We start from the raw sequence: 23,725 nt of genomic DNA, 5'->3' as shown, positions 1-23,725 counted from the left end.
ATAGGTAACCAGTGTAGAGATGATAAAATTGGTGTTATATGATCATATTTTCTTGACCTAGTAAGAACTCTAGCAGCTGCGTTTTGGACTAACTGTAGCTTGTTTATTGATGATGCAGGACAACCAGCTAATAAAGCATTACAGTAATCTAGTCTCGAGGTCATGACTGCATGAACTAACTTTTCTGCATCAGAAATAGATAGCATGTTACGTAGCTTGGCAATGTTTCTAAGGTGGAAAAATGCCGTTCTTGTAACATATGAAATATGATTTTTCGAAAGACAAGTTGCGGTCTAATAAAACACCCAGGTCTCTTACTGTAGTGGATAAAGCGACAGGACATCCTTCCAAGTTAAAGTTGTATTGTGAGAGGTTTTGTGGGCAGTTTTTTGGACCAATGAGTAATACCTCCGTTTTATCTGAATTTAATAGCAGAAAATTACATGTCATCCAGTGTTTAATATCATCAACACACGCTGTCAGTTTAGATAATTTAGCGTTTTCATCTGGTCGTGATGAAATATATAATTGAGTGTCATCAGCATAACAGTGGAAATTAATTCCATGTTTTCTTATAATATTACCAAGTGGCAGCATATATATAGAAAATAGCAGAGGGCCTAGCACGGATCCTTGCGGCACCCCATAGTCTACTGATGTTATCTTTGATTTTTCCCCATTTAGACAGACAAAATGGTAGCGGTCTGATAAATACGATCTAAACCAGTTTAATGCCTGTCCCTGAACACCAATGTTAAATTACAAATATAATGTTCTATTCTGTGCATTATTTCCTAAATAGAATATATGTATTGCTGTCAAATTGTTTAATCTTGATCACATCTAACATAAAAAAGTTTGTAAGTATCTATAATATACAGTATGTCTGTTTGTATGTATACACTATATTTTTGGGGGCCTGCCTTTACATGCACATGAAACTTTAATGACATCCCATTCTTAATCTGTTGGATTTAATATGGAGTTTGCCCACCCATTGCAGCTATAACAGCTTCAACTCTTCTGGGAAGGCTTTCCACAAGGTTTAGGAGTGTGTTTATGGGAATTTTTGACCATTTCAACTTTTTTTTTTCTTCTAGAAACGGGTTTGTGAGGTCAGGCACTGATGTTGGACGAGAAGACCTGGCTCACCGTCTCTGCTCTAATTCATCCCAAAGGTGTTCTATTGGGCAGAGGTGCAGGCCTGTCAAATTCCTCCACACCAAACTCGCTCATCCATGTCTTTAGGGACCTTGCTTTATGCACTGGTGCGCAGTCATGTTGGAACAGGAAACGGCCATCCCCAAACTGTTCCCACAAAGTTGGGAGCATGAAATTGTCCAAAATGTCTAGGTATGCTGAAGCATTAAGAGTTCCTTTCACTGGAACTAAGGGGCCAAGCCCAACCCCTGAAAAACATCCCCACACCATAATCCCCCCTCCACCAAACTTTACACTTGGCACAATGCAGTCAGGCAAGTAGGCCTACCGTTCTCCAGGCAACCGACAAACCCAGACTCGTCCATCAGATTGCCAGACAAAGAAGCGTGATTTGTCACTCCAGAGAAAACATCTCCACTGCTCTAGAATCCAGTGGTGGCGTGCTTTACATCACTGCATCCGACACTTTGCATTGCACTTGGTGATGTAAGGCTTGGATGCAGCTGCTTGGCCATGGAAACCCATTCCATGAAGCTATCTACACACTGTTCTTGAGCTAATCTGAAGGCCACAAGAAGTTTGGAGGTCTGTAGCTATTTACTCTGCAGAAAGTTGGTGACTGCGCACTTCAGCATACGCTGACCCCGCTCTGTGATTTTATGTGGCCTACCACTTTGTGGCTGAGTTTCTGTTGTTCCCAATTACTTCCACTTTGTTATAATACCACTAACAGTTGGCCATGGAATATTTAGTTGTGAGGAAATTTCACGAATGGACTCATTGCACAGGTGGCAACATATCACGGTACCAAGCTTGAATTCACTGAGCTCCTGAGAGCGACCCATTCTTTCACAAATGTTTGTAGAAGCAGTCTGCATGCCTAGGTGCTTGATTTTATATACACCTGTGGCCGGGGAAGTGATTGGAACACCTGAATTCAATGATTTGGAGGGGTGCCCCAATATATATATAATATAATATAATATAATATATATATATAAATATATATATATATATATATATATATATATATATATATATATATATATATATATATATATATATATATATATATATATATATACCGTAAAATAACAGTAATCTACTGGCAGCAGGGTTGCCAGCAATGTACTGTTAATTTAAAGCCATCTACCGTAAATTGACAGCTCTCTTTTTTACAGTATATTTCCGTAATACTACCATGGAAATTAATTAATTTCATTTGGAAAACGATTGCTTCAAACAGTTTTCAAAACGAGTTTAGAAACTAGTATTTATATGGTGTTAGCACTGCTTATTTCATTTAAGTCCGCTGAAAAGGTGTATTTCTTAATATGAAACTGCAAACACTTAATGTGTAATAGTGAAATAATCAAAACATGACTTTCTTTGCCGTTTGTAGGAATACACATATAAGCAAAAAGCTCATCACTGCATCAGCAACTACAAAGTTATTGCCTTTAAAGAATGCAACATGCAGCATAACATCAATGTTTCTCTGCTCATCCTTGACTGAAGCACAGGCTCTACTCTCCAGCACAATGGTAACCCTCAAAACTAATTAATTCAACTAACAGATCTCTCTTATATCATCTTGTGCAAAAACACATAAAAACACTTCAGTTTTAAGATTTACTCTCCTTATCAGTTATTGACTTCACATAACATTTTTTTTAACTTACACTAATATTTCAGTGAAATTAACTTCCTTGATTTTACAGTAATATAGCAGCATGATTGGTAGTAAATTGCTGTTTTTCTACAGTTTGTTGCCGTGAAAGAATTTACAGTGGAATACTGTTAAATTGTTTCTCTCTGTTTTTTTTAATCTTACACCTTGCTTTAACCCTTTTTACCCCACAACAAAATCTTCAGTTTTAAATGAACACGTGTCCACACTACTGAGTATTAGAGTAACACTGAAGCAGTGTTGAAGTTAAGTGATTCATTAAGTGATAATTGAGAATTAGTGATGAACACCTGCTGTTAACAAATCAGAATCACTGAAGGAAAGAGAAACACAAGAACTACAACTACCACAGCCTTCAGCCACAGATGAATTCAACTAAAAAAGACATTAAATCTCTCAAGATCTCAGCAGAGGAGGATTACACAACTCCACAAACCGCATTAGTAGCTTCCCTTATTATTAACCAGATTGACTTTATTTCTGTCACGTCTACAGAAGTTCTTATGAGAATTAACAGAGGTTTAATGTTGTTTTATTGTTTCGTTTGGTGTTACCATTATGGTTATCAGTGTTTGCTTTAGCTGAACTCTTGACTCTTGACTTCATGGGCGTCAGATCCTTTGTATGTGGTTGGGACAGGACCCACCCACTTTTTAAGACAAATGATATTGGACCCACTCACTTTTGCCATCTCTAATTCAGTTCATCTCTGTTCACCTACCCTTAACTGAGGAACACTTTATTATTAACGCTTTATTTCCACTTTTCAAACATTTCCTTATTTTTTATTGAAAATAATTGCCTTTCCGATCTGATATGTGATGGAAAAAGGGAGTAGAGTGAGTTCAGCAAAAGGTGGATTTGAATCTCGTGTAGATTTGCATCAAAATTTTCTACCATGTGCCACATATCCAAATCAACTGCAGGCGGTCGATCCTTTTCCTATTTAGCTCCGAAACTCTGGAACAGTCTTCCTAACATTGTTCGGGAAGCAGACACACTCTGTCAGTTTAAATCTAGACTAAAAACACATCTCTTTACTGTGGCATACACATAAAACACTTTTTCAATGGAATGATTGTTAGGCTGCATTAACTAGGTCAGCCGGAACCGGGAACACTTCCCATAACACCTGATGTACTCGTTACATCATCAGAAGAATGGCATCTACGGTAATGATAGTCTCTCTGTTTTATCCCGAGGTTTACTGCAGTCAGCCGGATCCGGGCCGTATCCAGATCAGATGGTGGACCTGCGCTCAGAGAAGACCAACACAGGACCCCGAAGTTTCTGCAGAGACCGTGATTAGACTCCCCCTGCAACTGCCTCATCGACACGGCATCTCAATAAACCCGTCTCCGGCGTGTTGACTCAGATTGTTCGAATATTACAATTAAATAATACTTAAATCGATATGTCATCCTCAATAAACCCGTCTCCTGCGTGTTGCCTCAGATCATTCGAATATTGCACTTTAATAATTATTTAATCAACATCATCCTCAATAAACCCGTCTCCAGCATGTTGCCTCCGGTCCCTCGAATATTCCGATCTATTATGACCTCTGACCTGTAAAGCTGCCAGAATAATAATAATAATAATAATACGCTGTTTGTGAATTGGCCAGAGGAGAACTGGCACCCCGACTGAGCCTGGTTTCTCCCAAGGTTTATTTTTCTACATTAGGTCACCTAATGGGGTTTTGGTTTCCTTGCCACTGTTGCCTCTGACTTGGCGTGCTCAGTTGGGGACACTAAATTTTTCAACTAAACATCGAAATAAATCTAATTAATAAACTAAATTAACCATATAAACTAAATTACTGATCTAATTATTGATCTAAAGCCCACACTGTCACTGTATGATAATTGAAATTAACTGATGACATCAGCGTTTTCTCCAGAATGGCTATACAGCTGAATAAAATTATGCTGCATTATTTTCCTGTTTAACACTGTAAAGCTGCTTTGAAACAATCTACATTGTTAATGCGCTATATAAATAAAGTTGACTTGACTTGACATACAGATCCTTTGTATGTGGTTGGGACAAGTTGTGACTATTAATAAAAAGCCAACATCATCTGATCACATTTTCTAATGTTCTTTTTTTCCCCTTAATGTGTTAAATTGATAAAAAGTGATAGGTGTTAGATATAACAGTGCAGTGGGGTGCACAGACCTCCTCAGGGGCAGGGGCAGAAGGACCAAAAAGGGCACAAAAAAATAACAAGAATCTAATGTATTTTTTTACATAATTTAAATTAATTTATTTATGACATAAATCACCTGTATTAAAAGCAGTACGCATCTGTCTGTTGTGTTTTTAAATATTTTAACAAAAAAAAAGGGGGGGGGGGTACATTTTGTTCCCCACTGGCTTTCAATATATAGTTAAAACCATTCTTTAAAATATTCCATATTTCCTTGGCATTCTATGAAAAGATATTGATTCAAATACAATGCATAACACATCTAACAAAAACAGGGAAATTATGATAATATTACTAAATATATATATATATATATATATATATATATATATATATATATATATATATATATATATATATATATATATATATATATATATATATATATATATATAATTATTTACTTTGCTAAACTAAACAGTGAGAATCAAGCAGGTAATTATGAGGAATTCATGTTCAGTTTTTGTTGATGTTGTAAGCCTGCATTATAAGTATGAAAGTATTAGCTATCATGAAATAGGTAACATTTTACAATACAATTTCATTAGTTAACTACATTTGTTAACATGAACTAATAATAAACTGACCTTCTACAGCATTTATTAATCTTATATTAATTGAGTTTATATTAATTTCAACATTTACTAATACATTATTAAAATCAAAAGTTGTATGTTAGTTAATGCACTGTGTCAAGTAACATGAACAAACAATGAACAGCTGTATTTTTATTATTTAACATTAACATTTAGATTAAAATATTAATATGCAATAACAAAGAAGACCCCCCCCCCCCCCCCCCTTGTGCACGCAACTGTATCAGTATGTGCAATATATATCAGTGCAAAAAAGTTCATGTCAAATACATATATTACACACACACACACACACAAACACACACACACACACACTTTTTTGCTCACCTGCCACTGTGGCTAGTAGTTTTCCAAAGTTACTGGCAAAATGAATACCAAAATTATATTTGCAGCCATCTCCTGGACGACTTCCGCTATTGAGAAGAACTCCAGAAATGCGAAAAGGGTTTCGGTTTCTATGTGGCAGTATCTGACAGCTCTTTTCTAACATGTAAGGAATGTTTGGTGCGATCGATTTTTCTACATTTTAATCTATTTTTTTAGCCATTAATTTGTATATTTTTAACGCGACCGAGAGATGCATAAATACATTTGAGTAGGCTAGTGTTAAAAAGGTGATCTAGATTAATAGTGTCCAAGAAAGCTGAATCTGAACTTTAGATACATCGTTCATGAGTTTTCTCGTTGTCTGTTCCAGTGAGGATTATGAAGGTGCTAAGCTGTTCTTTTGGATTTTGGAGTTTCTTTATTTCTTGTAGTCTGTTTGTTTGTGCAAATGCAAATATCCACAAGGACCAGAAAGATGATGCTGATCCATTTGACGTGATCAACTACGACCCAACGACAAAGCGCATGAGAAAACCCACTGAGGTAAATTTAAAATGTAAAACATGGGTAAGTTAGCATGCTTCGTGAGGCACTAAAGGTGAAGGACAGTGTGAAATGTGTTATCACATCTCGTCAGAAGGGAAATAATAATTTACTACCAAGAAATTTGCTATCAGAATTTGCTACCAGATAACCATCCTATTCATGTCGTTTGATAGGCTTCTTACTTGTGTTGAAAGCACATAAATAACCTGTACGAGCGGTTCAACAACTCTAACCCCTTACTGTACACGGCTACGGTGACACCCTCGCGCTCGGGTGGCACTGGAAAAAAAGGTCCATTGTTAGGTAAGGTGACCAGATTTCTGAAATGGAAACAGAGGAGATTTCCTATTTGAGTGGTCAAAATATCACTGAAATCTTATTTGTTATGGTCTATTAATTAAAAAAAATGGGAAAAAGTTTTTTCATATAATAGAATCATTATTAGGATTTAGTTTGATTATTAGGATTTTTGGTCTGGATTTAATAGCTAGGCCTAATTCACTGCACCGCAAAAAAAAAAAAAAAAACAACATCATAATGAAAACAGTTAATAGTAACAAATTGTAATTAGCAAGCAGTTAACAACGATATTATAACAAAATAATGACTTTACAAAAACTACAAGAATAAAATATTTTAACATTTTATAATTGTATTTAATATTTTCACAATATGTTTATACTGTATTCAGAAATTACAACTTTTTTTAACTTCAAATGTTTTGTTACATTTGTGCTCGAAAATGAGTCTTACCATCCTTAAGTGGGTTTGTTATTGTGCATTTTAGACTTATTTTTAGCAGAAAGTATGTGTATTCTGCAAAGGTATTTGTTGCAAGTGTAATTGTTTAGTTTTTTTATAGTTAAGGTGGAAAGTACTGCGTTGTGACTGCAGAACTTTTGGGGACATTTAAAATAGTGCAAAACAATCCTGCAACCTGTTGTGGGCCCTGTTATAAAGCACAGGGCTATTACTTTAATTTAACATGAATAGTTAGTAAGTTACTACCTTTAAAGTGATAACATTGTTTCTTTTGACGATAATGGCGCTCTGGTCTCGTCCAGTTTACGTTTTTTAATGAAGTAGTAGCGGAGCGTGACCAAGTTAAGAGGCTGCATCCAACAAACAAAGTGCACATTTCGAAGGCTGATTGTGTCACTGCGGCGCAACGAAGGCTGTCCCAATTTGAAGGTTTCTTCAAATGTGGCCTCCAGATGCGTTCTTCGTTTCCCGTGAAATGAAGAATACAACAGATTGTTGATCTCTCGAATGTGATCAGAATCTCACCGCTCAAAATGCCAGAGTTTTTGGGTTATTCAGTGCTGAGTTAATGCTGGCTCGCAAAACCTCTCATTAACAAACAAAGTCAAGACACAATGTAAGTAAGAGATTTATTGTTGACAACTTCATTTTTATAATGGAACTTTGTGAGATCGCGATGAACTGACAAAGCAACCGCTTTTTAGTGATCGTAGCAATCTTGGCACGCTTTCTAGGCTACAGTCTATAACATTCATTGAATGAAACTATTGTTGCTAAGATGACCGACGGCCAACTGTATGCTGCAAAGTTTCGGAAGTGACATCTAAATATAAATGCCACTCTGCATGAGACAGAAATATCCTCTTGAGAATAGAGGTTTTGCCTCTGTAGAGGACATTATATTTTCTCTGACAACATACTCAGTTTTAAGTCTGGATATTCTTATGAAATATAAGACATTCTTATGAAAATATCTTTTTACATTACATATTGTCCCAAAACACATTAATATGCAAATTAGATACAGTGTATAGATGCCTGGGAATGGCATTTATGGCCATATTTACACACATATTGAATAAATTGAAAAAATATCAAAATATTCTGTATCTTTCATAACATTGAGAATCATCTTCATACAAAGTTTGGATAAAAAAACTTGAAGCTTAAAAATTGGGAAAAATGGGAAAAAATCCCATTGTTTGTCTTTTCATTTATTTTCATTTAGTGTCCTCTACAGAGCAGAGGATATAGCATATAACATAGGAATAAAAAAAATAAAAAAAATCAATTTGTTTTTTATGCTCCAAACAGTATTTGTAACAATGTTTTTTGTAAAAAAAAAAAATCTTAATTCACAACAGACAAGGCCATGGCGGAGGATCGCGATTCGCAACAGAGCCTAAGCATCTGATGTCTTTCCTTAGAATACAGGCTCAACACCGCCGGTCCCTAAAGTATGTGTGATCGCAAATTTTAATGGATAATAAAACGCGAGCTCCCTGATGCGTGCAAATTAGTCTACATAGCCTGTCTTCCAATATCAAAAAATTCGCAAAAAACAAGGTGGCTTAATTACTGCGCCACCATGTGTGTCACATGGTGTCTTGGTGTTGGTTCATGTTCATTGTTCTTGGTTCATGTTTTAGTTTATCATGTTCTTGCTTTGTTTTAGTGTCTTGTTCACAGTCTTGTCATGCACTTCCTGGTTTTGTCATGTTTCAGTGTCATGTGAATCCCATGCCCTCATGTGATCTTGTGTCTTGTCCTGTCATTGGTTCATTGTCTCATCACTGTTCACAGGTGTCACTTGTCTTGTCATTAGTCTGTGTGTGTATTTAAGCCCTCATGTTTGCCATGTGTCTTTGTCTGTTATTAACGTTGTAACCCGTTGGTGGTGAGTCTGTTTATCTGTTCTAGTTTAGGTCATGCCAAGTCAAGTCAAGTTTAGTTAAGTTAGCCAAGCCAAGTTTTTTGTTTATGGTTTTTATGTTTTGATATATTGAATAAAACTGCACTTGGGTTCTGCAACTCGCCTCCAGTGGATCTATGTTACAGAATAACAGACCTACAAAATGGACCCAGCAGTTGTATCCTTGCTTCGTCTACGCCAGGGAAACCAAGCCATAGAGAACTATGTGGAGGAGTTTTGTGGACTTTGCTACCAGGTGAACTTTAATGATGTTGCCCTCAAGGGTATTTTCTTAAATGGACTTAATGACCTTTTAAGGTATTTGATGCCAGAGAGCAATTCTCCAGGAACTCTAGCTGGATATATTGACTATGCACTTCAGTTGAGTGGCTCATCTTTTACTGTGGGAACGGTGGATGAGGAGCTCCACGTTCCCACAGTACTCTCCACCCCAGTGAGCCCAGCCCACGTCCATGCTCCAGCCCACGTCCATGCTCCAGCCCACGTCCATGCTCCAGCCCACGTCCATGCTCCAGCCCACGTCCATGCTCCAGCCCACGTCCATGCTCCAGCCCACGTCCATGCTCCAGCCCACGTCCAGGCTCCAGCCCACGTCCAGGCTCCAGCCCACGTCCAGGCTCCAGCCCACGTCCAGGCTCCAGCCCACGTCCAGGCTCCAGCCCACGTCCAGGCTCCAGCCCACGTCCAGGCTCCAGCCCACGTCCCCGTCCAGGCTCCAGCCCACGTCCCCGTCCAGGCTCCAGCCCACGTCCCCGTCCAGGCTCCAGCCCACGTCCCCGTCCAGGCTCCAGCCCACGTCCCCGTCCAGGCTCCAGCCCACGTCCCCGTCCAGGCTCCAGCCCACGGCCCCGTCCAGGCTCCAGCCCACGGCCCCGTCCAGGCTCCAGCCCACGGCCCCGTCCAGGCTCCAGCCCACGGCCCCGTCCAGGCTCCAGCCCACGGCCCCGTCCAGGCTCCAGCCCACGGCCCCGTCCAGGCTCCAGCCCACGGCCCCGTCCAGGCTCCAGCCCACGGCCCCGTCCAGGCTCCAGCCCACGGCCCCGTCCAGGCTCCAGCCCACGGCCCCGTCCAGGCTCCAGCCCACGGCCCCGTCCAGGCTCCAGCCCACGGCCCCGTCCAGGCTCCAGCCCACGGCCCCGCTGTCCCACCCAAGAAAATTTTGGGGGGGGGCAGGGGGTACATGGAGGCCATGAAGGCCACGCCTCTGTGGGCCCCTGAACCGCCATTACTGCCATGGCCTGTAGAACTGCCGTTGCCGCCATGGCCGCCCACGCCACAGGGTCCAGGTCCGCCCACGCCACAGGGTCCAGGTCCGCCCACGCCACAGGGTCCAGGTCCGCCTACGCCACAGGGTCCAGGTCCGCCCACGCCACAGGGTCCAGGTCCGCCCACGCCACAGGGTCCAGGTCCGCCCACGCCACAGGGTCCAGGTCCGCCCACGCCACAGGGTCCAGGTCCGCCCACGCCACAGGGTCCAGGTCCGCCCACGCCACAGGGTCCAGGTCCGCCCACGCCACAGGGTCCAGGTCCGCCCACGCCACAGGGTCCAGGTCCGCCCACGCTCCCAGGCCCGGCCGTGTCATGTCTGGGTCCGATGCCCCTGCACGGGCCTGGCCCACCATCCCTCCCCCAAGACCGCCCCCCAAGACTTTTTGTTAAGACTCTTTGTTAGGTTATTGATGTGTTGGTGTTGTTTGGGCGTCAGGGGCCGCCCATAGAGGGGGGGATCTGTCACATGGTGTCTTGGTGTTGGTTCATGTTCATTGTTCTTGGTTCATGTTTTAGTTTATCATGTTCTTGCTTTGTTTTAGTGTCTTGTTCACAGTCTTGTCATGCACTTCCTGGTTTTGTCATGTTTCAGTGTCATGTGAATCCCATGCCCTCATGTGATCTTGTGTCTTGTCCTGTCATTGGTTCATTGTCTCATCACTGTTCACAGGTGTCACTTGTCTTGTCATTAGTCTGTGTGTGTATTTAAGCCCTCATGTTTGCCATGTGTCTTTGTCTGTTATTAACGTTGTAACCCGTTGGTGGTGAGTCTGTTTATCTGTTCTAGTTTAGGTCATGCCAAGTCAAGTCAAGTTTAGTTAAGTTAGCCAAGCCAAGTTTTTTGTTTATGGTTTTTATGTTTTGATATATTGAATAAAACTGCACTTGGGTTCTGCAACTCGCCTCCAGTGGATCTATGTTACAATGTGACTGTTCAACAAATTCATTACACTTTATTTCACACAACACATGACTGTAGCCTACTCGTTCTCAAAATGGTAAACCATTCGGATCACACATCATTAAATGTAACATAATTACGAACTGCTGGCCGCAAAATTAAAAAGTCATAAATTCCTTTATGACTAATGGAAATCAAATACGTAGGGTGACTTCAAGTTGAATGGGACACTTTTTCCCAGTCATCTCAATGGCAAAAAGTGTCCCAATCAGTGGCGGCTGGTCAATAGGGGCGCCGCCCCCATCAAAATTCCAGAAATATACATGTATACAAAAATGATATAAAAATGAAATAAAAATAAAATAGTTTACTCATGCGACGTGCTAGCTGTTAGTAAGAGCCTCAGCATTTAATAAAAACTGGCTTTGATCGGTTAACTAATAATGTTCTTCAATATGTTTCATGCGGTTTCATGGGCGAGGGACGCCGGACAAATGGATGTCTACCTGAGTCCAAAAATCTACGGGCAGCATGTGACCTGAAGCTGGTCTCTAATTGGTTTTTAAAGATCCTCCTCCGGATCGCTGCATCCCTGGCGAATCAGAATTGGATGTGTGTTATTTTATCCAATCTGATTGGTTCTCGTCACCTGTCATTCAACTTTCCTTTACTTTAAAGCGAAAGTGCGCAGGCGACACCGTCACTCCGACTCCGCCAAAACCTTGTTATGAAGATCACTTTCGTAGAGATGGCAGCAGTTAAACCAAATTATTTCACAAGGGGTTCGTTGGAAGATCCCGAACCGGACCAACGCGATTTACAAATCCAGCAGCAGGCCAGTGACAGGACGCAGCTGCACTCGGAGCTTCACGTGCTTTTTATGAGAAACGTAGGTGGCTGGCTGGATGTGTTGTTAGCAATGCCCTTTATTGCTTTCCCTGTCTCTTATTTCAAAGTGTCGGTACTGAAGTTTTGTGGACAACATCAGGGGTAAGAGACCTCAAATATCTATCTGAACAATGCAAACGTCATTACACTACTGAGATGACTGACTTGAATAAGAGTCATTGAGAAATTTGCTGGCCAGAAAGAAAGGAGAGCAAAATGTATGTACAAATAGTCAACATGCTAGTCTGTTGTTGATGTTTTGTTTTTTTTTCCTTTCCTTTCCTTATTCAATTATATGTGGGAAATGAATGTGTAAAAAGATAAAAGTGAAGACACTGTCTCCCCCCCCCAAAAAAAAAATTATAAATCACCCTAATGACTTGGTTCAATGATTCAGAGGAAAAATCCTTTTGTTTCTGGCCCTTGTGGTTCAAAGGTTATTAACATACAAATACATGCTAATCAGTGTCTAACTAGGGCCTTGTAAGACACTGATTAGCTGGTTCAGGTGTGTTTATTTGGGTTGGAGCTAAACTCTGCAGGACAGCGGACCTCCAGGACCGAGTTTGGAGACCCATGCTCTAACACATAAAACTAATATCTAACACAAACACACACACTCACACGTGTTGCAGAAAGGAAGAAAGTGAGGAAAGAATGAGTATAAAGAGAGAGAAATTATGAAATCCCAAGTTGCTAGCAATATATGCATTTATGACACATGATATGAATGAACCACTGATCATTAATTTAACCCTCCTATCGTTTCTTAGGTGGGGTTATTAAATTTGATCTCAATGCTAGCCTGGGAAAACCCAGACAACTTCCGGCAAATTTAGATTTGCTCTGCAAGTAGTCTGGCAAAGAGCCCATTCAAACCCATTTCTAATCCCTCGAAATCGAGGCACCATTCAGAAACGTTGGAGCGGGCTTTACACGATGACGACAGCGCAGCGACGGTGAATCAGATTCTGTACACTACAAAGATGGATGCAGCCGTGGAACATCACTTGTTCGAAATCAGCTATCGCGGCTGTTTTAAGCGATTTAAACTTTTCCTTTCCGTTAAAACCCGAGCAAAGAACAAAACTCAAAGCCTTCATATCTAAAAAATATGTTATCGCCGTCTTATCGACTGGATTCGGCAAAAGTCTGATATACCAGCTTGCTTGTCTTAGCGAGAGCCCTCTGGTAGTGTTAATGTTTCACAAAATATAGTTTTAAGTCCTTTTCAGGTGAGAATGTAGTTGTTTAAAGCTCAAATCTGTGGTTTATTTATAAAGAGAGCGCCTTTTTGAAAATTTTATCTGCCGTTTTCGGAGTTGTGAGCTAGTGGATCAGCGGCGCTCAATTGCTCAACCCCACCGAGAGGCGCCTTTCCTCGGCCAGTCCTTCTGCCGCCTGCCGCTGGCTCTGATGTGAAGATATCATTCTTGTGTATATCTAACGGCTAATCTTTGCTCTCATTAATCTATAATTTGTTCCCTGATAGATCGTTTTGTCTGAGGGCAAAGTGAAGTTTCATAACTTTATATTTGTAAGCTATTAAACTTTACCGTTGTAGTCTCCTAGCGATGACTTTCTTTGACTGAATTGCTTTATGTATTGTATAGCTTCTTATACCTTTTACTTATACATTTATAATGGATATTGATCACGCATTAAACCAACATTTAACAAAAAGAGACTGGGTTTTGTTTTATGTCATATCTCATTTTATTACAGTGATAATAATAGCCTATATTATGCACACATATTACATGTTTTTATTTTTTAATGTAAACGAAAAGAGGCTGGGTTTTTTTAATATTTTGTTTTGTTATATACATGCATTGAAGATAATATGCATTGCCTGCACTACATTTGTGTGGCTATAATATGTTTAATATTTAAAATATCATTATTTTGTTTTATTGTAGCCTAAAATATACAAATATATACTGAGCGATACCGTCAAGAACGCTGCTTGTCCATTAGCAGAGTACCGGACTAGTGTCGTCCCGTCCTCGGGAGTTCGTTCTCCGGAGTCAAACTTGGCAAATCACGGACGCAAGTCAGAAGTTCGCGTATGAAATATGTCATAAAACACCACTGCCTCATTTCATAAAAAAAACTTAAACATATTAGTCACACAAATGTGGTTCAGGCAACGCGTAGTTAGGCCTACATTGATTATCTTATATATTTATAATAAAACGAAGTATAAAACACCCTGCCTCTTTTCGTTTACATTTTAAAAAATAATTAAACATGAATATGTGGTTTAGCAAGGTGACCAGATTTCTGAAATGGAAACCGGGGACATTTCCTATTTGAGAACACAAGTACAGACAAGAACGCATATTGAGAGACGGACAGAGTCTCATGCTGTGTCCCAATTCGCATACTATCCGTACTAAATAGTATTCGAAAAAATAATTAGTATGTCCCAAATCGTAGTATGTTGAAAAGAGTATTCCAAAGATTCCCGGATGGTCTACTATTTCCGGTCAGAATTCGAAGTGCAGATCGATGCGCACTGTAACGGCTGATATTGCCCACAACCCATTGCGAGAACTACAAACGCAGATAAAAAGTGTTAAAAAACTACAAACATGACAAATACGCGAGTCTGACGGCTAAGTAGAGAGGATTAGATAAAGGGGCTTGAGTGAGCAATTATCAGTATTTAACCTGACGAAAAGATATTTATTCAATGTTAGCCACATTATATTTCACCTGCAGCAGCATTGTGAACTTTTGTAATGATACGTTTGGCCATTAACTTTGCAAACACATGAGAGGAGTCTTTGCATTAAAGACCCACGAATGGCAGACCAACGTGCTACTATATTTCTCTCCGATACGGTAGGAAATTAAATTGAATGTGGAGGATTTGAACTGTGACGATGATTGACAGGGTAGTTTACGGTGACGGGACTCACGTAACTAAGCAACAGAGTCCGTTAAAGATGACGAAGTAGTATGTCCCAAAGCTTGCATACTTTTCTGCTACACACTCAAAAGTATGTACTTTTTCTTCACAAAAAGAGTACATACTTTTAGGACGTAGTATAAGTAGGTGAATTGGGACGCAGCATCAGATGTTTCTCTGTCGCTCTGCATACGTCAGCTCCTTCATCGCTCTGATTGGTTTTAGGTCTATCCTATTGCGCCCAGAGGCATTTGAGCGACACCCGTTGGTGACGCCCCTTTGGAAATGATTTGTCTATGAAGCTTTGCCAGACCATAACTCAGTTACTACTGAGAATGGTCTGGTTGTAACCAGGCTATCTCAATGCACCAGTTCAGCTTAGAATCTGGAGGTTACTTGTGTTTGTGTCTTGTGTCGTCTTTTGAATGGGGGGAATTCCCTTTTCATTGGTCCTGGCTGCGGGAGTTTCCCCGGTTCTGTGATTCGCTGACGGTCTTGTAATGTCCTTGATCGACGTCTTGGGAAGCCAATCACGTGTTGTGTTGGCAGCTGGATGGAAAGTCTTGTGGGTGCTGTTTGAAGTTGAAGCGCGCTGTGCTGTAGGATCGTTGAACGAAGCTTTGCAGCGAAACTTAACTTAGAACCCAGATTCAACGGAAAGAAAATAATCTTAAGTCAAAGAAGGGAAAGTGAGAGGAGTATTCAGATGGCTTGAAAGGAAATCGTTAACCCATTTTCAGACCTTGGTCTGCCTCGATCGTCTTTGTCCGACCATCTATTCGTCACGTTGTTTCTTGCATCTTGACTCTCTTGAAGGGAGGCTCAGAACTAGGAGTGTCTGTTGAAAGGGTACCTTTCTCCTTTTCTGAATAGGAGGAGATTGCAATTTGGCGCTTCTCCATTCCAGTGTCGTGATTGGCTGCTGGCATCAGAGGGGGCACACAGTGTGGCCCACCCTTCTTTCCCCTGTGGAACTCAATTGCATATTGTGCACAGTTAGAAGTCTTTAAAGTGTCTTTAAAGTTTACCAATGCGTTTCTCACTTTCCAAACCACCATCAGAATACCCTTGGCAAATATTCTAAACAAATAGACACCAAACATGATAGAAAAAGATTGAAACATCATGCATTCATTCATTTGTTCATTAACAGCTGAATCTGTGTAAGATGTTGCATAACAAATAGCTGTCACTGAGAATACTTATTTCTCTCAATAAGTATGAAATGGATGCGTGTAGTTTACATCAGTCTTAAGGTATTCAAACATAGTTATGAATGGATTTGGATGGATCAATTTGGTCTTTCTTTGTTTTACCCACTAGTGCAGAGGTCCTGAGGACTTTTTATGGCAGTCAAAGACTATGGCAGTCTCTAGAGGGGTGCGGGCCGAAACTGCAAGTGGACCAATGAGAAGTCCTGTCCTTCCTGGGCTTGGTACCACAGGTGGTCTTCTTGGCCTCTTAAGAGGTGTCTGGCTGTTGTCTTAGCATCTTTATCTGATGGTGTTAGACAGTTTGTTTGTGTTAGTCCACCAAGATCCAATCAAAATGTAGCAAACCTTTGTCCACTGTTATGGGCAGAGAGGGGCCCGGCCATAAACTGGGCCCTGGAATGTTGAGTTGGGTTTTGTGTGGAATTATGTTTGAACGAATCATCTGGAAGATTCATTTGTGTCTGCGCCCACAATTCCTACAGTGCATATCAGAGCACAAACCAAGCCATAAAGTCCAAGGAATTGTCTGTAGACCTCCGAGACAGGATTGTATCAAGGCACAGATCTGGGGAAGGGTACGGAAAAATGTCTGCAGCATTGAAGGTCCTAATGAGCACAGTGGCCTCCATCAGGAGAGAGGAGAACCTTCCAGAAGAACAGCCATTTCTGCAGCACTCCACCAATCAGGCCTGTATGGTAGAGTGGCCAGACGGAAGCCACTCCTCAGTAATAGGCACATGACAAAAGGCACCTGAAGGACTCTCAGACCATGAGAAACAAAATCCTCTGGTCTGATGAAACAAAGATTTAACTCTTTGGCCTGAATGGCAAGCGTCATGTCTGGAGGAAACCAGGCACCGCTCATCACCTGGCCAATACCATCCCTACAGTGAAGTATGGTGGTGGCAGCATCATGCTGTGGGGATGTTTTTCAGCGGCAGGAACTGAGACACTATTCAGTTTCGAGGGAAAGATGAATGCAGCAATGTACAGAAACATCCTTGATGAAAACTTGCTGGACCTCAGACTGGGGCGAAGGTTCATCTTCCAACAGGACAACGACCCTAAGCACACAGCCAAGATAACAAAGGAATGGCTATGGGACAACTCTATGAATGTCCTTGAGTGGCCCAGCCAGAGCCCAGACTTGAATCCGATAGAATATCTCTGTAGAGATCTGAAAATGTCTATGCACCGACGCTCCTCATCCAACCTGATGGAGCTTGAGAGGTCCTGCAAAGAAGAATGGGAGAAACTGCCCAAAAATAGGTGTGCCAAGCTTGTAGCATTATACTCAAAAAAAACTTGAGGCTGTAATTGGTGCCAAAGGTGGTTCGTTAAAATAAAATAAAAAATACAATTTACAAAGATTTCAAACAAACTTCTTTCAGGTTGTCATTATGGGATATTGTTTGTAGAATTTTGAGGAAAATAATTAGTTTAGGCTTTAACATAACAAAATGTGAAAAAAGTGAAGTGCTGTGAATACTTTCCGGATGCACTGTAAAAAATAATATTATTATTTCTCACTGCTACCTCTGTTTTAGTTTGGTGAACACAAAAAGAAGGAGACCGCCACCTCTTCAAATCCAGTATGTCTTCCAGTATTCAAGCGATTCCTTTCCAAGCTCATTAAAGAAACTTCAAAACTTGGTCTGGTATGTGACCGTGTTTTCTCTAAGTAATTGAATCAGCATTACTCTGCACGGCAGTTTCACAACTTTTGCTTTTTTAACATCTTCAGCCTGATGATGGAAAAACAGTCATGCACTATGATGCTGAGGTGAAGCTGTCCAAGCAATCGCTGGCAGAGATTCAGAAGCTTTTGAATGGAGAGAATGACTGGACCACTGGAGCCATGGACGAGGCGCTCAGTCAAATTCTGGTCAAATTCAAATCCCACAACCATGAAGCCTGGAAGTGGCGTTTCGAAGACACATTTCATGTGGATGCTGATACGGTCCTGAAGGTCAGTTTTTGTATAAGCCTTTTCCGAGATTGAATAATTCAATAATTTTCATAAATAAAAGTGTGCTGTATTTTTTCCTACAGGTTTCTTTGATTGTTCTGATTATCGTAGCCGTTATCTGCACTGAACTCTGGTTTGTGGTGTCCTGGTTTGTCCAGTTCAGGAGAATGTTTGCTGTTTGCTTTTTTATTAGCTTGATCTGGAACTGGTCCCATCTTTATATGGTAATCATTTTTGTGTAAAATACTGTTGACTGTACATCACATTTTTTTGCTAAACCGGTCTTGAACAGATGACAGTGATGAGAATAAAACATAAATATGGGTGTTCAACGTTTCTGCTTGGCTAGGTTGCCTTTGCAGAACACAAAAAGAACATTATGGAAATGGAGAACTTCAATGCCAAATGCACTGGGCTGAAAGAAGTGACCTGGAAGGATAGTTTATTAGGTGAGGTGCTCGTGTTACTCAAAAGTTTTAATTATTTAAAGGGATAGTTAACTTTTAAAAAATGTTTGTCTTCGATTACTCACCCTCATGTCGTTCCAAACCATTACTTTTTCATCTTCGGAACACAAATGAAGATATTTTTTATGAAATCTGAGAGATCTGAGTTTATTCACCCAAAACCTGCCGCTGCAAAATGTTCATATAGAGATCCTTATGAATCGAGCAGTTTAATCCAAGTATTCTGAAGAGACATGATTGCTTTATATAATTAACAGATATAATTTAGGCTTTTATTCATAAACATTGGTCAGTGATCATATATAGAGTGTATACTTGCTTGAAGCTCAAGAACAAACCTTTTTGTGGTTCTTATGCTTGAGCTTCCTTGACCATATTTTATGTGCTTTATGTATGTTCACTGATTTAATGTTTATGAAAAAAAAAAGCCTAAATCAAATGTGTTCATCATAAAGCGATGAGTGATCATATCCCTTCCGAAGACTTGGATTAAACTGCTCGATTCATACTGTATGGATTTATTTTCTATAAAAATTCTTGAACTGTCAGAGTTTCAATGGCATGACAGAAATCACTCAGGTTTCATTAAAAATATCTTAATTTGTGTTGCAAAGAAAATCAAAAGTCTCATGTGTTTGGAATGACATGATGGTGAGTAAATGATGACAGAATTTTCATTTGGATTAACTATTCCTTTAATTATTTATTCAATTTCATTCCAAAAACATTTGATGTGGAATGAATAGAAGAAACTTCACATAGATCTTTTCAAGCTCCAAAAAAAAGCACTAAGTATGCTAAAAGATTATTTAAAACTCTGCTCTTGTGTTCTGCTGAAAAGCCTACAGATTTTAAATGACATAAAGTTGAATAAAAAATGACAAATAATGATTTGGGGATTAATTGTTGTAACCACTTTTTTATTCAGAGTGGTGGAGACAGACATTGATTCTTCAAGATGATCCTTGCAAAAAATATTACGAGATCATGTTTGTGAACCCCATTTTGCTTGTACCTCCAACAAAGGTTTGTATCTTTTAGTTTCCAATTATAGAAACTTGAATTTGATAAGAAACTAGAGGTTGACTGATAATGAATATTGGTGATGCTTTTATTATTATGGTCCATTTCTGATTAATCAGATGATGATTTCTGAAATCAGTATATTGAATTAAAATATTCAACAAGAATGCAATAAATGTATCAAAAGTGTCAGTAAAGATATTTCTAATATTACAAATGTATTATATTTCAAATTACTGCTGTTCTTTTGAATTTTGTATTCATTACGGTTTCCACAAAAATATTAAGCAGCAGAAGTGTTTTCAACAGTGCTAATAATAAGAAATGTTTTTGAGCACCAAATCAACACTCCACTTTTTTGAAAATAGGCCCATTTTCCAACTCACCAAGAGTTAAACAGTTGAGTTTTACCATTCTCGAATCCATTCAGCCGATCTCTGGGTCTGGCGGTTGCACTTTTAGCATAGCTTAGCATAGATCATTGAATCTGATTAGACCGTTAGCATCTCGCTCAAAAAATGACCAGAGTTTCGATATTTTTCCTATTTAAAACTTGACTCTTCTGTAGTTACATCGTGTATTAAGACCGACGGAAAATTAAAAGTTACGATTTTCTAGGCCGATATAGCAAGGAACTATACTGAAAATAGTCCCCAGCACACTTGCAAGCAGGTTGTCACGGTGCTAAGCTATGCTAAAAGTGCTACCGCCAGACCCAGAGATCGGCTGAATGGATTCTAAAACGGTAAAACTCAACTGTTTAACTCTAGGGGAGTTGGAAAATGAAAAAAAAAAGTGGAGTGTTCCTTTAAATACACAGAGCTAGACGATTAACGTAACAGGGACAGGTGTAAACTAATCAGTAACCATGACAACTAATGACGAACTCGAACACAGGCAAAACAATGACAGCAAACCATGACTAGAACCTAAACAAGACAATGAAACTATAAATGATAACAACAATTTATAATTATTTTTTTTATCATTTTTTTTTTTATATTAATTATTTTTGCAGATATCTGATTGTTCCAAAAGTTGGTATCAGAGCTGTAATAAGAGATACAATGAAATGCATTATTAAGAATTTTGTGGGGCTTTTATTCCAGGCTCTCACAGTCACCATAACCAGCTTCATCACAGATCCCTTGAAGCAAATTGGAGAGGGCTTAAATGAGTTCCTCAGAGCGCTGCTGAAGGATCTACCAATCACTCTTCAGATACCTGTGCTGTTTATCCTTGCAGTAGCTGTCATTGTAAGAGCTGGGAACAGCAAATATATTATAGGATCTCTTTTTTGCTAACATACTAAGTCATCTTTGCTCCTCTCCAGGTGCTTGTGTATGGAGGTGTTCGGGCAGCTATACATGAAGGAGGACACTTGCTCTGGCTCGGCTGGGGACAGGGCCCGCCGCCTCCTGCGGTAGGACAGAACCAAGCTCCTCAAATAGTGGCACATGAGGACGTCTGGGAAGGGGGCGATGCTCCACAGCCACTACAAATACAGCAGAACAATGACAACAATCAAGCAGGAAACTGAGGTGACCAGGGCCTCATTGCAGGAGATGCTTATGCCGCACAAAATAGACATAAGACAGAAGAAGCACGATAAAGCTGAAAATCGGCCCGACCCAAAAAAGAGTCGCACAAGTCAGAATTTGGCTCGAAATCGGACGAAAATCGCACAGTGTATGCCCAGCTTTATGCATAAATCCGTAGTCTTATCAGGAAACAAAGGTTTGCAAAGACTTTCCCAGGGCCTGAACTCAGCCTAGACCCTAAGCAGTGACACCTCGCCTCCCCCTGGACACCCTCTGTAGCCCCTCTGTAAAAACCCAACATAGATTTCAAAGAATTCACTCATGGTTTTAACAAACAACGGTCTCAAAATCGCTGCCAATAATATAAATTAATCACCACTAGGTGCCTGACATATATCTAAGGGATAATGTATATCTTATATAACCTGTGGTGTTCTTTCTGTGTGTCAAGCATTTATTACAGCCGATTTGTATGTTTGTCCACCTCAAGTATAGGAAGCAATCACCAGAAGTTGCTCTAAAATATATCTCAATGTATCATGTGTGCTTCTTTTTGTATGTTAGACATTTATCACAGCTAAACTCTTATTAACTTCTACATCATTTATGGGAAATATATGTTATTTGGTATCTGTTTGATGGGTAAATGATTTCCAGTATTTTGATACAAAGTAGATTTGAGTTGGATGCACCATATTTACACAGGAGAACTGGGCGTAGGACCCGCCCCAGACAATGATTATCATTGTTTGAAATACCTTCAAGGACGGACCAGATGGACATACTTATAACCGAATGACAAGCGGTTTGGCTTTGCTTTTTGCAGTGACCTTTGCTCTTGCTTCGTGCTGACCTACCATCATCCTGCCTGCACGTTTAACTGCTCTTCGAGCCACCAAGAGCTTTTTCCAAAACTCATCAACTCTCCCATCTGAGCCGTTTGAACCTTGCCGAAGAAAACTTCTCAAAGTCTGTGCATCCAGCAGCTCACCGAGACGCAGAGAAAACAACGTTGCCTATCAATGTGCTATCCAGGATCCGTCAAGCGAGGCTCCAACCCTGCAAAGCCAACCATCCATTTAACAACCAATTGTTGTCCCTCCGAATGTGACATCAACTGACCGCCAGCCAATCAGCGCAGCAGAGACCCCTTCAGCAACCTCGTCACGAAAGGGATCCCGCGCTTACAGGAGCATCCAAACGCAAGTAGGCCTAGACAATCTCCTCTTTCTTGCTGAACTGGTGCATGTCTTATTAAAGGGTTAGTTTACCCAAATATGAAAATTCTGTCATTCATTACTTACCCTCATGTCGTTCGACACCCGTAAGACCTCCGTTGATCTTCGGAACACAAATGAAGATATTTTAGTTGAAATCTGATGGCTCTGAAAGGCCTCCATTGGCACAACGCACTTTACACTCTCAAGACCCTTAAAAGGTACTAAAGACGTCGTTACAAAGTCCATCTCACTACAGTGGTTCTACAATAACTTTATGAATCGGCGAGAATAGTTTTTGTGCGCAAAAAAACCCCTAAATAACGACTTATATTGTGATGATGATTTCAAAACACGGAATCATGAAGCTTCGAAGCGTTATGAATCAGTGAGTCGAATCAGCGGTTTGGATCGCCAAATTTCAGCAGTTTGGCGGTTTGACACGCGATCCGAATCATGATTCGACTCACTGATTCATAACGCTTCGAAGATTCATGAGGCCGTGTTTTGAAATCGTCATCACTATATAAGTCGTTATTTAGGGTTTTTTTGCGCACAAAAACTATTCTCGCCGATTTATAAAGTTATTGTAGAACCACTGTAGTGAGATGGACTTTGTAACGACGTCTTTAGTACCTTTTAAGGGTCTTGAGAGTGAACCGTGCATTGTGCCAATGGAGGCCTTTCAGAGCCATCAGATTTCAACTAAAATATCTTAATTTGTGTTCCGAAGATGAACGGAGGTCTTACGGGTGTCGAACGACATGAGGGTAAGTAATTAATGACAGAATTTTCATTTTTGGGTGAACTAACCCTTTAAGGTTACTAATGAATTGCTAGTATATTGATTCTCTCAGGTTGCGGTCAAGAAATAGTGTCTAACGCTAGACATTTGGGCCTCCATTCCTCCTCTTTTAACAATATCACATTTCCCTGTCACTGTATGAATGTGTGTGTTTCCGTCAGGTTACTTTGTGTGTATTAGAATAGTTCAATAAAGTCTTGTTTGATTTTTCACATATACAAGTGTCTTGTGCTGTGTGCTTACAAGTTACTGCCTTAAACTGTTTGATTTTGTTACTCATTGTTCCAGCA

The 23,725-nt window shown here is 40.1% G+C and overlaps 1 protein-coding gene across 1 annotated transcript; it reads left to right on the top strand.

Annotated features, from left to right (window-relative positions):
- The first annotated feature begins 6,110 nt into the window (after positions 1-6,110).
- Positions 6,111-21,951, top strand: LOC307120554 (chloride channel CLIC-like protein 1). The gene is made up of 9 exons (XM_079807654.1): positions 6,111-6,149; positions 6,357-6,529; positions 17,961-18,071; positions 18,158-18,382; positions 18,466-18,606; positions 18,732-18,831; positions 19,778-19,875; positions 20,982-21,128; positions 21,206-21,951. Exons 2-9 carry the CDS (start codon positions 6,365-6,367, stop codon positions 21,410-21,412), a joined length of 1,194 nt encoding a protein of 397 aa, XP_079663780.1. The 5' UTR covers positions 6,111-6,149; positions 6,357-6,364; the 3' UTR covers positions 21,413-21,951.
- The last annotated feature ends 1,774 nt before the right edge of the window (positions 21,952-23,725 follow it).

This window comes from Gobio gobio, assembly GCF_949357685.1.
Source record: "Gobio gobio genome assembly, chromosome: 24".
Taxonomy (NCBI): Eukaryota; Metazoa; Chordata; class Actinopteri; order Cypriniformes; family Gobionidae; genus Gobio; species Gobio gobio.
This window is presented reverse-complemented; position numbering and strand designations above follow the sequence as displayed.

Coding starts and splice junctions, on each gene's coding strand:
- LOC307120554 (XM_079807654.1), top strand. CDS start 6,365: ATGAAGGTGCTAAGCTGTTCTTTTGGATTTTGGAGTTTCTTTATTTCT. Junction 18,072..18,157: donor AAACTTCAAAACTTGGTCTG/GTATGTGACCGT, acceptor TAACATCTTCAG/CCTGATGATGGAAAAACAGT. Junction 18,607..18,731: donor ACTGGTCCCATCTTTATATG/GTAATCATTTTT, acceptor CTGCTTGGCTAG/GTTGCCTTTGCAGAACACAA.